The sequence below is a fragment of the Dermacentor albipictus genome, chromosome 1 (assembly GCF_038994185.2).
Source record: "Dermacentor albipictus isolate Rhodes 1998 colony chromosome 1, USDA_Dalb.pri_finalv2, whole genome shotgun sequence".
In the NCBI taxonomy this organism is placed as follows: domain Eukaryota; kingdom Metazoa; phylum Arthropoda; class Arachnida; order Ixodida; family Ixodidae; genus Dermacentor; species Dermacentor albipictus.
Window position 1 is genome coordinate 506,980,271 of NC_091821.1, and position 14,640 is coordinate 506,994,910.

General features: G+C 46.6%; 1 protein-coding gene across 2 annotated transcripts in view; it reads left to right on the forward strand.

Annotated features, from left to right (window-relative positions):
• Nucleotides 1-14,640, forward strand: part of LOC135907568 (proteasome adapter and scaffold protein ECM29) — a 505,292-nt gene that overhangs the window by 301,555 nt on the left and 189,097 nt on the right. For both annotated transcript variants that reach the window (XM_065439250.1, XM_065439249.1), the window contains exons 24-25: nt 1,950-2,018; nt 8,047-8,164. In XM_065439250.1, coding sequence (XP_065295322.1) covers nt 1,950-2,018; nt 8,047-8,164 — 187 coding nt within the window. The remainder of the gene's footprint in view (nt 1-1,949; nt 2,019-8,046; nt 8,165-14,640) is intronic.

The window sequence follows — 14,640 nt, forward strand, 5'->3', positions numbered from 1 at the left end:
TGGGCGTTCGGAGTTCCCAAAACTTGCGTGTGGCACTGGTGCAAACAGAAGGAGAGGCATTCTACTCCCGTGACTGCTGTGTACCGTGCAGCCCTTATCTTGAAAGCAATCTGCGATTGGGATAGTGTCTAAGCATACCGCACTGGTTGAAGCGAGAGGCGGCAACTCAAAGGTCAATTCGCTCACTCTTGCTACTGCACTTCCTCCCTCCACCGTTTTGATGGCGAGTTTCTGTGGTGATCAAGTGAGACGTTTTCATGTTTGCTTGTGCGTGTGTGACACCATGCTTGTTAAATTAGTGAGTAAGCGTATGTTTCTAAGTTCATACGGCTGATAAAACTACGACCGTTACTTCGTATAGCAAACTAATTTGCTATCGCAGTCAATGCTTCGCCTTTCGGGCGAAACTGCAACTTCTTTTTCATTCGGTGCAACTTTAGTGCAAAGGGAGTAAATCTCTGTTTTCCAAACTAGAGAAAGTTGTATTTGTAGATGAAAGAACGAGGTGCGCGGTACTGTAAAGGAATTTTCTTCTTTTAGGTCACAGCAAACGGGTGCATGTTACAGTTGAGGGTGCTTTAGAATAGAGTAAATATGGTACACTTATGGATATTGGATTTGACACGACATGGACTCTATGCCTTGCAGCCCCGTCATATGAAGAAGTTATTCACTAGATGATTTCAGAGCTCAAAAGCCACTTAACTAGATTTCTATGACCACACTGCTTTCATAGCTTCTGTAGTGTTGTCCAAGTTTGTAACTTTGTACAGATAAAGACTCATTAGTTTATATTTCATGGGGTCAGCAAAGAAACACATTGAATTATCAAAAAACATTTTGTACAGATGAACTGATGGCAAGCGTAATATATCGACACCGTAGAGGTTCTCGAGCACTAATCTATCACTATAGCTTGACTTAATACTTGCCTTTAGTGTACTTTTAAGAATGCTGCAAATATGTGATCTGCATGCCAAAATGCTTTGGATTTGATTGGCTTGATTGTGTTGACAATGTTGGAAGGGGAGGTGATGTGGCAGCATCACTGGCTTTTTGACTTCATGTTGTCGCGTGAAACATTTTGCATGCATGCCGTGCTCTCAGTACCAAAACAGCACACATGGCATTCACAAGGTTATGCAATGTCGAATTAACTAATTGTTAGGATTATGAGTGTAAGCCATACATTTATGTATGTTTGATGTGACCACTTCATATGTGCAGTATGTGCATGAAATACTAGGTGCAATAATTAACTAGCTGTTTCTGTAAAGTGTGAGCTGGAAAAGTGACAGGTTCCGGTTTGCACCGCACCTATGCCTTTGCATGTTTACAGAGGTCGAGATTGCACCACTTGGTGTGTTGTGCCCCGTTTCAAAGTGCATGTTCTGCTTCGTTTGCTGATGTCTCTGACCCACTATTTTTTTTTTTTTTTTGCTTACGAACATCAAACTAGCATTTCATTTATTTTGTTCTGTATCAAGTGCATTTAGTTTAATCAATGATGACATGAACCGGCACAAAATAGAAACTGAATGGTAAAGTAAATGAATGGCAGTGTTGAACAGCAAGAATGATAGTAAGCAACTATAGCTGAGAAATTAGGCAGGCTCTAGGTTTCACACCATATGTTTGAGACTTTGTAGCCATTGCTGCTAATCAAAGTCCTCGGTACTGAACCCTTCAGTCAGAATAATGCAACTGTGTAAATTCTAACTGGGAACTGTGGAACAGTGAAGCCTAGTGCTCCGTCTTTGAAAGAGGCTGCTATGGAACTTGCGTCTTGCACTGGCTATCTGCCCTAAGCGAGCCAAGATGCACTTGGACACTAAAGCAGCAGAGGGAGCAGCGCCAACCTCTTTGCATGGTGTGACATGCTAAGGGAGCTGCCCACTGTTCAAGGCTGAGTCGAGTAGCACTGCTGACTTTGTACTTTGCACATTTAGGTCCACTGTGGCAGTAACCGAGGACACCCGGCTCTTTGATGAAGGCACGCTAGGGAGCACGCCTGCGGGGTGAGTCTTTTGTCTCTTGCTCGGTGCAGCCTTTGTCTACATAGGTGACACTTGTATTGCCAGGCTCATCTATGAGTGAGGGTCATCTGTAACATTCCGTGTGTGTGGCATGTTGCCGCTTTAAACAATCCATACTGGAAAAGAAGAGCAGATTTGTGTGCAAGGGAAATGTGGTGCCACACAGGGAAAACGTAGCAAAACTTATGAACCATCGTTTTCTGGATACATACCACAGTATTTGTTTTCTAGTAGTGCTACAGGATTTGATATTTATTAGAAGCACGCAAATAGTAATTTTTGAGGTCAAATCGAATAGGAATTGAATGGTGCCAGATGCAAATAGAATATTGGATTGTTTTTTAATGATGAGCAGTTATTTTCATCATTATTTTAAACAATGCTCACTTCTTAGAATTAATAACATTAGCGAGTTTCTGTTATGACATCACACATCATAAAACTTTGCCTATTAAAAGCACAAATGTGGAACAAGTAACTTTGCATAACTTTTATTACTCTTTGGAGATTGAGGATGATCATGGTTCAGCGGGGCATGTCTGGCTCACTGAGCGACGTGCGTAGCCTGCTTCCCATGATTTAACCTATACTATGCCTGCGGGGGTAAAACTTAGGATACTTTTGTTCCAATTTTAGGTTTCATTGTGCACACTTGACAATTTGAAATGTTCAAAGGCTACTAGAAAATATTCATTGTACAATAGAAAACTGATTGTGCTTTAGAAGCAAATGCTGCACTGTTATGAAACCTGTCAGGGGAGCATTGCCTGTTTACACAAGTGTCTTCTCTTCTTTGGGCATCAAATGATGAAAGTAAAGGAGAGGTATTATCTTAAAGCACCGAAAAAGCTGCAAAAAGATACGGCCACATCAGCAGAGAAAAGCGCATGTCAAGCCACTAGCACGATAACTCGCCAATGTAGTCATAGTCATGTACTCGTAGTGGCCAAGACAATCGTGGGATGGCCTCACTCTCCAATGAAGTCACTGCCGCGCACTGATTTTTGGCTGGGCTAAGAGTTGCTCACGCCACCAGCCTATGTGAGCGAGGCGACTGCTTCTGAGTGGCCTCCTCGATCGGCAGCACACGACATGCCAGAAGAAATGTCTCCAAGACCCATTACAGTCGAAGACGGATTTATCGAACTCGAAGGGGATCACGAATTAATTCGATATATTAAAAATTGAAATTGAAAACATATGAAATTCGGACCACCGATGAGGCTTCCGTACTCACTTGCTTCAGGCTTGCCAATGCTCTGTTGGGGCTAAGCCTTGCTCTCCCAAGATGCAGACCACGTGGCTCTCGTACCAACGAATGTCATTCAAAAAAACACTTGCGAAAAGGCTTAGCATGTTGACAAGTTCAAACACACTATAGCCACCGTCACCTCTCTCAAGAAAGCCCGCCCCCAACGCTAGTGATCAAAATCCACGCTAGGCCTACGCTTCGGTTCAAACAAAGGTCTCGAACGAAGCAAAACTGTTAAAACTATTGTCCGATGCCCCAAGAGTCCCAAATTGGGCAGCCAGATGTGGGGTTCTTGCACCCGCCCTTGGGACAAAGGAACGACTACACAGTAGTCCAAACAATCACAAGGGCATTTATTGCACCTTTCATACAATGTCTGCTAGCCGAGTTGCTATACACAATACATGCTGATGGGCGCGCGACAAATCTAGAAGTCTGACTCACCGCGACCGGATATAGTGAGCAAATATCTTCGCCCCATGCTGGATCCCAACGCCTGGTCATTCGCACGTACGGTCACGCGAACGGTGGCGCGTTCGATGGATGCCACGCGAGACGGTCTCGCAGAAGCATGGATCGGTGCATGCGCGGGGCATCCGCGTCGTACCTCGACCCGCAGCCAAAGAGCAAGCGTGTTCTCCCTTGCGCCCAAGTAACCCCGCCGCAGCTAAGGTCCCTCTATAATTTCCAAGGTAGCGACATCTGCCGCGCGCGCCACCTAGGAAGTTCCTGTAGCAGATGGCGCCCACACTAAACCGCAGCGCCGCGGCATTCGTGAGGTGAAAAAATATCTCCATACGCGCGGAAATAAAACCTACTGGTGCCTGACTGTGGCGAAAAACGAAAGAAGGACCCGAACTGCTAAATTTAGTCCTTTAATTTCAAATGAGTGCTCCAAGAAAATAGCTCAAGAGAGCGTAATGAGGGCTTGATCGCCTCGATTCCGCGTGTTTACATTTCGTTCGTTTGCGCTCAATCACCGCGCAAGCCTTGGTGATTGCTTATGCTTAATCCCGTATGCTCTGTGAAATCTTTTGCATGTAAGTGTGCTGCGTACACATAGCGGTTGCACTGAACGAAGAAGTGTAAAAATGAAGGCTGACAGTCGCTTGGACTGGAAAACTTTCGACATAACGTCGCTCAAACGTGCGATTCTCAAAGCGCGCGACCCTCACGGCAACTAAGCAACATCCTGTGTGTTTGTGGAAACGAGTGCGCCAACAGTCTTTTAGTCGCTGAGTGTGTCTGTCGTGTAGCGATTACACGACGACTGCTGTGTCTTGTGGTTCAATGCTACGAGCCAGTGCAACTGTCATGACATGATGAAAAGGTGGTATGGATCGTGTCAGCGTGTCTCCTCGATCGTGTTCGGGCTGCCAGCGCGATCTGATCTCGCGGCACCCCAACATCGTAGTGCGTGCGCGTGTGTGAATGTGGTTGACTGTTCTCGTGAACCGTGCGACGTCGCCGCGTAAACTCGAATCATGACGCGCGTTGTTGTGTTTATCCCTTTTCGCCTCCGTGCACCGCTAGAGCCCCGTAAGAATTAGAGGGCCCTTATACGAAACGCACGCGGATTGACCCAGCTATTACTGCACTGTGTTTTGCTGGCAATCCGTGTATCGCTTGTGGCATTTTTCTTATGTTCATTTGCAGTTGTGTGTTTTTCATCAGTAAAATGGCATTGCCGATTAATCTTCGAGTGTAAGGGAAACTTGGAAGGGACGAGCTCGCAGCTGTATGTAATGTACTTTGATATACTGTATTACGCTTTATTATTTGACGGCCAGTAGCTGTGGCTATGCAGTATTCGTTTTTAAAAACAGTGTAATGCAGGCACTTAGCAATATACTTATTCACATATGCAATGCACAAAATACGATTACGATATTGAAAATTACATTTTGGGCATGTTGTAAAGCGCAGTTAACAACACGCGCACAAACAGAGGAAAGTGTAAAAGTAGAATTCGCTGCTGAATTTTATTTTTTATCGCACGTAACGCAATGCGGATATTTGTCAGCGAGTTAATGCGTTTCTGCCCCACTATTTACTTGCATGCTAGGTCATACTGCACTTGCTAAGTCAACGGGCTCGTAATGCACTAAAATCAGTAATCTCTACAAACTTCGGCCGTCAACATTCATGTGCGCGAATGAAATAATACTGCAGCTCTGCACACACAGGTGTATACTTTCTCTCGCACCTCCGTATTGCTCTACGTTAATTTCATCACATACTCATGCAGTTACCGACGGTTCAGTCTTTCCGTCCATTTCTATGCAACCAGAATTACCTTCTGGTTAGGTTTTGTTTGCTGCGCGGGATGCAAAATAACTTCTTGCCATCCTCCGTCTGATCTCGGCACCCATCCGCACAGCAACAAGGCATTTCGGTCCTTCGCATCCTAGGTCATACCGATCTATTCAGCGGGCTCACAGCGAACTAAAATAAATAATCTCCACAAACTTCGGCCCTCAACATTCATGCACGCGAGGGAAATACTATCACCGCTCGACACACGCACGTGTATACTTTCTATCGCACCTTTGTATCGTTGTATCTTACTTGCCTCACATAGTCGTGCTGTTACCGACGGTTCAAAGTCCGTCCGTGCAATTCTGTGTAACCAAACTTTTCGTCTAGTTAGGTTCTGGTTGCCGCGCGCGATGCAAAATAACTTCTTGCCATCCTTCGTCCGGTTTTGGCACCCAACCGCACAGCAACAAGGCATTTCAGACCTCCCGGAACGAAATTATCGCAGCGATGTGCAAAGCACAACAGGGTAAACGCGCGCTCTTCGCCCGGCGCGCAGGAACTTTCATGGCAGCAAAGGGGCAGAGCAAGGTCACATGTCACCGATCAGCCTATCGCAGGCGTTGTCGGCTGGATCAAAGCCTGGCGGTACTTTTAAATGATTGAGGGACTTTAGCCCCAGCACAACACTCGCGCCATCTCTCGTACTGCGCTTCAACCACTCCGACCGCCGCGGGCGCCAGGCCACGCGGCGAAGCCACACTGCAGGAGATGGAAGCTATGCGAAAAAACAAGATATCAGGGGACGCACTAGAGTCGCGCATTCCCACACATCTGACAGTGAGCAACAACATCATTTGATAACAGAGGGAACATAAGCTATTCTCATCATCTGGAACACATTCCAAAGATGCACGTTCAATAGCACTGTGTAACAACACTCACACTCAATACATATACTGTGGAATCTTGATAAACGTAAATCGCTTACCATATTTACGCGATTCTAGCGCTCCCTCGATTGTAATATGCGCCTGTTTTCTGTGACCAAAAAAAAAGGAAAGAAAAACACCTTAGATTGTAACGCACACCGTTTGTCGTGCCGTAAAAAAAGAAAAGTCCTTTACAGTACCGTGCACCTCATTTTTTCATACAGAACTGCAACCTGCTTTTATTTGGAAAAAACAAAGTTTACTTTCAATGTACTAAAGTTGCGATAAATAGAAAAAGTCACAGTCTCGCCAGGAAGGTGAAGCATCAATTGTGATATTAAATTAGTAGACAGCTATATGAAAAGTAAGGATAGTAGTTTTATTGGCCGTTATGAACTTTTAAACTTTCGTTTACTAACTAAATTAATCATTGCGTCACATGTGCACAAGCAAACGTGACACGTCTAACTAAGTGACCGCAGAACCTCTTTTATCAAAATGCTGGAGTGAGAAAGTGCTGTAGCAGGAACGACCGAATTGACCTTTCTGCGGCCTCTCGCTTCAACACAAACTAAGCGATGAGAACATAGCGCAGTGCTCCTAGATGCATAGACTCTGTCTCTATCGCATATCGATTTCAAGATAGGGACTGCATGGTCGTGCCATACGCAGCAGCTGCCGGAGCAGAACGCATGCGCTTCTTCTGTTTGCACAAGTCATCAGTCCCGTATGCAACTTTTGGGAACTCCGAATGCACATGGTGTGGTCTGATTTCCGTCTGTCTTTGCACACATGATCACTTTCCTTTTAAGTGTGGCATCGTATGTCTTTGCAGTTGGCACTTCTATGCTAACAGAGCAAATGCAGAAAATGGAAAAACGAACGGTGTACGCATACTACAGCAGATGGAGGAAGCTACGGCAGCTAAGTTCAAAGCATGTACGAAGCGGCCATATTGAAATGCCGATGGCAATGTGGTAACGCAGATTTAGGGTCGTACTCGATTCTAACACACATTCAATTTTTGGACCCGTTTTATTAGAAAAAAAGACCACGTTAGAACGCGTTAGACGGCAAACGGAACTGCCTCTTAAACGGAACACCATCTTCATGGTTGATTGGTTTTGTATTTATGCAATTGTACTCAATTTTGTCTTTCAGGAAATGGAACTCCTGAAAAACGGAACCAATTTCTCTGGTCCCTGGAGGTTCCGTTTAAAGAGAGTCCACTGTACCATTTTCTGGCCAGTAGGAATGACTCCTTAACACTCTTTTTGTTTTCTTAATATAAGTACACTCATACATAAGTTTTCAATGTGTTTGTTAATGTTAAGAAAATGTGTTTACTGAAATTCAATTCTTTGCACACCATAATTAGTTCTTACCTGTGGTTTTCTACAAAAGATGTGCTTCAACTCATTAATGGTTTGTGGATGGCTTTAGATTTGAAATTTCACTTTAAATATTATATGCTTGATACACCTTTATTGTAATATAATTGTAATTGGTAATAAGCATGTTGGTAAGAGAGTAAAGGGAGTCACTGCATCATCCTCGTTGCGTTGTGCAGTGGCAGCCTGACCACGTACCGAGAGCTGTGCTCCCTGGCGACAGACCTGAACCAGCCAGACCTCATGTACAAGTTCATGCACCTTGCCAACCACCATGCACTTTGGAACTCGAAAAAGGTCATTGCCCCCCTTCTTTTTATTGTACTGCTGGTGGCAGCCAGGTGTGGCAACTTTAGCAGGAGAGTGCCCAGAGGCACAGGACAGTGATGCAAGGGCAGTTCAGCTGGTGGCCGCATGGAGGCACTTCACGATACGGCAGACACAGTTTGCCCACTGCCACTCAAAGGGCAGTGCTCCGACATAGGCTTGAGATGAAAAAGAAGTTAGTTTCCACATTGATCTTATTCCAAATACAGTTGAGTCTACCAGAATTCACAGCATAACAATCCTTACACACTTAACTTCTGTTAATTTGACTCTGACAGGACTGACGAAATTTAATTGAATTATCTGGCAGGTCAAATTAACCAAGATTAAGAAATAACGCCAGAGCATATCACTGTTCATTTGGCAGTATTTTCTTGATTCTAACACACCCCCATATCCAATGTGCATCTACTTTTCATGTGTCCAAGGTAGAAAACTAATTTAGAAATGACTATAAAACTCCTAAACTAAGTAGAAATCTAATGCCCACCTGATTCTTTAGCAAAAAAAGTGGGCAAAGGTTTAATATGTGTTTAATAAGGGCATCTGGCTTTTTAAAGTCAGCTTCAGTGCACAGTGCATAAGTGACTCTGTCCAAAAATGGACAGCGTCACTTATTTTTCTAGTCCCTGTTCTGTTCTCGCAGCAAGCACAGCTGTTGTAATCCCAAGTGCCCGATGAAAGCAGTTAAAAGGGACCCTGAAACGATTTTGGCGATTTTCTACAAACGTACTGAGTCGTTAGAGTAGGTCCTTCTGATCATTAATTGATGCATCTAAGTGCTCTGCGTAAAGCGTGTAATTTATTATAAGGTTTTAAAAATACACATCGCTGCCCATCGTAGCGCACTGCTCGGCGGAGTTTTAAGCCGCCCCTACCCATGATGCAAATAACCCATATGACGTCACGTGGGCGAGCTATCTGATTGGCTGACCAGGGCGCGTGGTCGATAATTTTTCCAACTGTATGGTAAACAAATAATCTTCGTAATAGTTGGAATGTTAGTTCATTTGTTTTCATAAAAAGAAAGTAACATAAAGAGAATGCACAAGAACAATTTTTCAGTACACTTCAGCACTTCCGGCACACAGCAATTGTCGTCTGCTTGTGTTACAATGTACTCCATTTTGACGAGAGCTCCGCGGTCAGAGTCGGTCTCAGTCTTTTCGCGAGCACTATGATTCGACTTTGTTGCCTTGTGGACTGCAAACCTAGCCACTGGCAATATGTCAAGCTGCGACATCGTGTCCCTCTGCAAGGCAGTATACAAGCGAACTGGCTGCTGCGCATAAGACTGCCGGTATCCGATCGGCGCCACGCGTTTGTGGCCGTCACTTTACACCGGAAGATTACTAACGCAATACCGTTTCGCGAGTCCAGTATTAGGGCAAACCCAAGCGCAAGGGGACAGGGTCTGGCCGCTTGACTGTGCCAGGATGAGCCACGAGATGAGCAGAAGGGCAAATGCGAATGGTCTGCACGGTGCAGCCACCTGGTGGCACAGAGCTCAACCATACACAGTAGCAGCAACGAAGTGTATTCTTCTTTGCTGCTGGTGTGTATTTTTCGCAGGAGTGTAATCATCAACACGTTGATTTATAAATGTTTAAAATGCTTTACACTTGGTTAGAGCAATATTAGAGCTTTGTTTGACTGGTTAAGCGCTGCGCCAGCAAGTGTCTGGACCGTGCAGACCGATCAGGCTGCTCACGTACGTCTACGCTAAAGTTCCTTCATCAGCTTGAGTTTATGCCTCCAGTCATTTGCCGAAATGACCAGCTTGCCTGTTTTTAGTGGAGTACCGGACACGTTCGGCGCTACGACAGAATGCTCGCAACGCATGCTGCTTCGATAGCTCTCGGTCGACGGCCAAGCGGCTAGCGGAGAGGTCTCGCGCGGGAGGGGGCGTACTCCTAAACAACCGGAAGTGAACGATATGACGTTGCATCGTGACGCTGAACCAGTGAAGGCGGAGCTTAGCGCCGCTCGCTCGGCGAGCGAGTTGAGGAGGAAAAGCATAGCTAGGGAGGAGGGTAACTTCTAATCGCTTGCAGCTCCATTAATACATAACGCTTCACTTAAATTGTGGTGCGAATGTTCTACTTAAGCTGTACCCTACGCGCCTACAAAATTTGTCCGAACCGTTTCAGGGGCCCTTTAAGGCCGTTTAATACGGTGTCCTGATTGCACTGCACAGCAGTTATCAGCCCAATTTTCTTGAAAAACAAGAAAGGGTACGTTTTAGAATTGGGTAAATACCCTAGTGAAACACTGTGAGCTACAGTTATTGCTTGAAAATTTACCTAGGGGAGGCCAGAAATAGGCGTTTTCGATGGGAGATGACGTATGCTGAACTTATTCACTGTCCCCCAAGCTCCGCCAAGACAGGCGTTGCCACTGAAAGGGTTGCTCTTGCGGTCAACATAGGTACTAGATGCATGCGTGATGACTGGACAAGTTCTAGTTCTCCAGGAAAAACCAAGTTTAGAATCGAAATAACGGAAATGCAAAATGGAAAGGCATATGGCACTGGCTGAGACCTTCAGCCGGGGTTGAATTAACCGGTATCGAATAATGGAAGTTTACTGTGTTCCTGTGTAAGGGCCCATACCCATGTAAAAGCCGCATCCCTATATGGTTGCAATGTTTTAGAGAAAAACTTGTTTGTGGCTGGGCTTTCTCCCAAGTAGTCACCTTGTCAGCTGCAGCCATGTACGCTGTCCTCGTGAGACATCGACGAGGTACACAGAGTTGTATCAGTCTCCTCCTCCCTCGTATTCAGAGTTGACAGTCCTTTCGCAGGGAGCTCATTGATTTGAGCAATAGCGTCATTGCGAAGTTTGTCTCGAGGCATCCTGTGGCATGTGATTTCGACCCGTGTCATCTTTGACAGAGGGCCACCGTGCAATGCCAGGTGTGTGTGTGCCAAGAAATTGTGCGTACGTTGTTGCTCCTGCAGTGCCTGTACTGTGCACAGGTAGTATTGACTGCATGCAGCATTCCGTTTTTCATCATTAGTGTCACATCCAAGCCTGTCCGAGGTTAAGTTTACTTCGTAACAGCATGCTTGTTGTAAAGCCTAATCAGACACAAGCATCAGAGTGTGCTAGCACGCACCACATTACTTCTGGGTGTTTGCATTGGGCGCGAAAAGTGCATTGCACGTTGATGTATGGAAGTGCCGAGGCCTAGTGCTGGAAAGTATTCGTGTGCACACTGCCTGCCCAGGTGATGCGACTGCAAACGAGCATGACAAGTGCTACTCCAAATGTGGTGAGCCGACATGACATTCGGAACGACACTTTGTGTGGCATGCATGTTTTGCTCCTAGCTGCAGATGTTGTGGCCGGTATGCTGCAGGGGCTTTGTAGCCACATTAGGCACCGTGTTGCCATGACCCAACAGTGTGCCACCACGACAAAGCGTGGCAGACATGTGCTCTCTTTCTCCGTCGGGCACGGCACAACGCCAAGTGCAGCCCAGCATGTGCTGATGATTTCTGACAACTTAGTCTGGATGGGGCTTAGGGATTAAATTCCAGCTTTCTGGCTGTGTACCAGAGACAACAAATTAGGTTGGAAACAAAGCTAAAATAAAGGCTTCTCCAGTTTGTTGCACAAAGCTCCAAGCACATCTGTTATTCAAAGGAGATGCACATTTACTCGTATATGGGCCATATCCAAGACATTCAGACCCAAATTTATGACAAAAAGTTCTGGGCTTTGTTGTTCCCAGGAGGTTCAACTAGATTTTGCATGGCACAGGCTCCTTTCCCAGGAAAGAAAACCATGCGTTGGGAAGGTGGACATCTTTGCCCATTTCTATGACCGGTGAGTAACAGGCTGCAATGGGGTTTGGAAACCACGACCTCCCTCGGCCAAGGCGGGCATTCAACCATGTGGACACAGCTGTGGTGTTGCTACAGTAGACATACACTGATCGTTTTGCTTTGTCCATTTGACAATTCGGCATTTGGATGAATCGGCCTCTTTTTCATTTTTTTATTGCTATTAAATTTTGTTTGCCTTGTGCCATCCTAATGGACAAGCTTTTGCTGTAGTGTTAATATAGTTACGCGTAGAAAGACACAGACGAAAAAGGCTATGTACAGGCTATTTACACTGGACTGGAGCTAGAGTGCCAGGCTGACATTCACTCGTGCCAAGGGCATCGACCCACTTCGTCGTCGTTCTCGCGGCGTCTCGTCCCTTGAGCATCGCTCGATGATATCATAATACTACCCCCCGGCGGCAAAAGCGCCGTCACGGTGCTGGTAAATATCCAAGGGGCGAGGAGAGTTGTAGGGTTTGAGTAGGACGACGTGGACAGTGTCACTGGTTGCCCAGCAGAGGACGTAGTGGGCGTGGCTGGAACGATTTCGTAGGTGACATCGGTCACTTGGCGAAGCACGCGATATGGGCCCGTATAGCAGGAAAGCAGTTTTTCACAAAGGCCAACTTTACGCGATGGTGACCAAAGCAACACGTGGGGGCCGGGCACAAAATTGACATCACAGTGACGGAGGTCATAGTTTTGCTTTTGTTTGCCTTGAGATACTTGTAGATGAGCGCGCGCAAGTTGGCAAGCATGGTCAGCATGGGCGATAACATCACGGGCATAAGCGCTAGTTGATGCTGTGGTGGATGGAAGCACAGTGTCCAGTCGTAGCGTCGGTTCACGGCCATACAAAAGGTAAAAAGGAGAAAAGCCAGCAGTGTCGCGATGGGAAGAGTTGTACGCAAAGGTGATGTAAAATAGAGCCGGGTCCCAGTCACAGTGGTCGTCTGAAACATATTTGGATAGCATGCCTTTAAGGTTGCGGTTCAAACGCTCAGTTAGGCCGTTCGTTTGAGGGTGGTGGGAGGTGGTAAATTTATGCTGTATTGAGCAGGCACACATGATGTCGTCAATGACTTTGGCTAAAAATGTACGGCCACGGTCTGTTAGCAATTCACGCGGAGCACCATGAATCAAAATGATATCATGCAGGAGGAAGTCTGCAACATCAGTTGCACAACTGGTTGGAAGAGCGTGGGTTACGGCGTACCGGGTCGCGTAGTCTGCCGCGACTGCAACCCACTTGTTTCCTGATGTAGATTCCAGAAATGGGCCGAGAAGGTCTAAGCCGACACGATGGAAGAGTTCGGCAGGGATGTTGAGCGGCTGCAGGGAACCAGTGGGGAGCTGGGAAGGCTTCTGGCGTTGTTGGCAAAGTTCACAAGCGGCGACGTAACGTCGTACGGAACGGGCAAGGCCCGGCCAGGAAAAACGGCAACGTAGACGGTCATAGGTTCGAGATACGCCGAGGTGTCCTGCCATTAATGCGTCGTGAAGCTCTTCTAGAACGGTTGAGCGGAGATGTTTAGGTATGACAAGTAGGAACTCAGAGCCGTCCGGATGAAGGTTACGACGGTACAGAGTACCGTCGCGGAGGACGAAGACGCGTAGTGTGGCGTAGGCCGGAGAGTGTTCGAAACAGTCGAAGAGTGTTCTGGTGTAGGCGTCACGACGTTGCTCGTTGGCGAAATAAAGCAGCTGCAACACAGAGAATACGCAAGCAGCACTGGTAATATTGGAGGAGTCAGGGTCGTCAACAGGGTAACGCGACAAGCTGTCAGCGTCTTGGTGCAGGCGGCCAGACTTGTAGACCACGGAATATGAAAATTCTTGTAGCCTCAACGCCCATCGACCAAGCCGGCCTGTAGGATCTCTTAGCAATGAGAGCCAGCAGAGAGCATGATGGTCAGTGACTACGGAAAAAGGGCGACCGTAAAGGTAAGGACGGAACTTCGCAACCGCCCGGACTACAACAAGGCATTCTCGTTCCGTAATGGAATAGCTGCGCTCCGATGTTGTGAGGCTCGCATAAGCAATAACGCGATCCTGGCCGCGCTGACGCTGGGCTAAGATGGCACCTACGCCATGACCGCTGGCATCTGTACGCAATTCTGTAGGGGCATCAGGGTCGAAGTGGGCGAGAATAGGTGGTGAGGAGAAAAGAGTGACGAGACGAGAGAAGGCGGCGACTTTTGCAGTACCCCAGGAGAATTGTAAGCCTTTCTTCGAAAGATTAGTGAGGGCTCTAGCAATTACCGCAAAATCTTGAACAAAACGACTAAAGTACGAGCATAGCCCTATAAAACTTAGAACGTCTGCGGCTGTCTTCGGAACCGGAAAGTCTCGGACAGCGCGAGTTTAGTCGGGATAAGGCTGTACTCCTGAAGCGTCAACGAGGTGGCCCAGAACAGTAATTTGGCGGCGGCTGAAACGACATTTGGACGAGTTAAGTTGCAGCTTCGCCTTTCGAAATACATCAAGTATAGCTGTTAGACGCTCAAGGTGAGTGTCGAACGTGGGCGAGAAGACGATGACGTCGTCGAGGTAGCAGAGACATGTGGACCATTAGAAACCTCGGAGCAAGGAGTCCATCATTCGCTCAAAGGTGG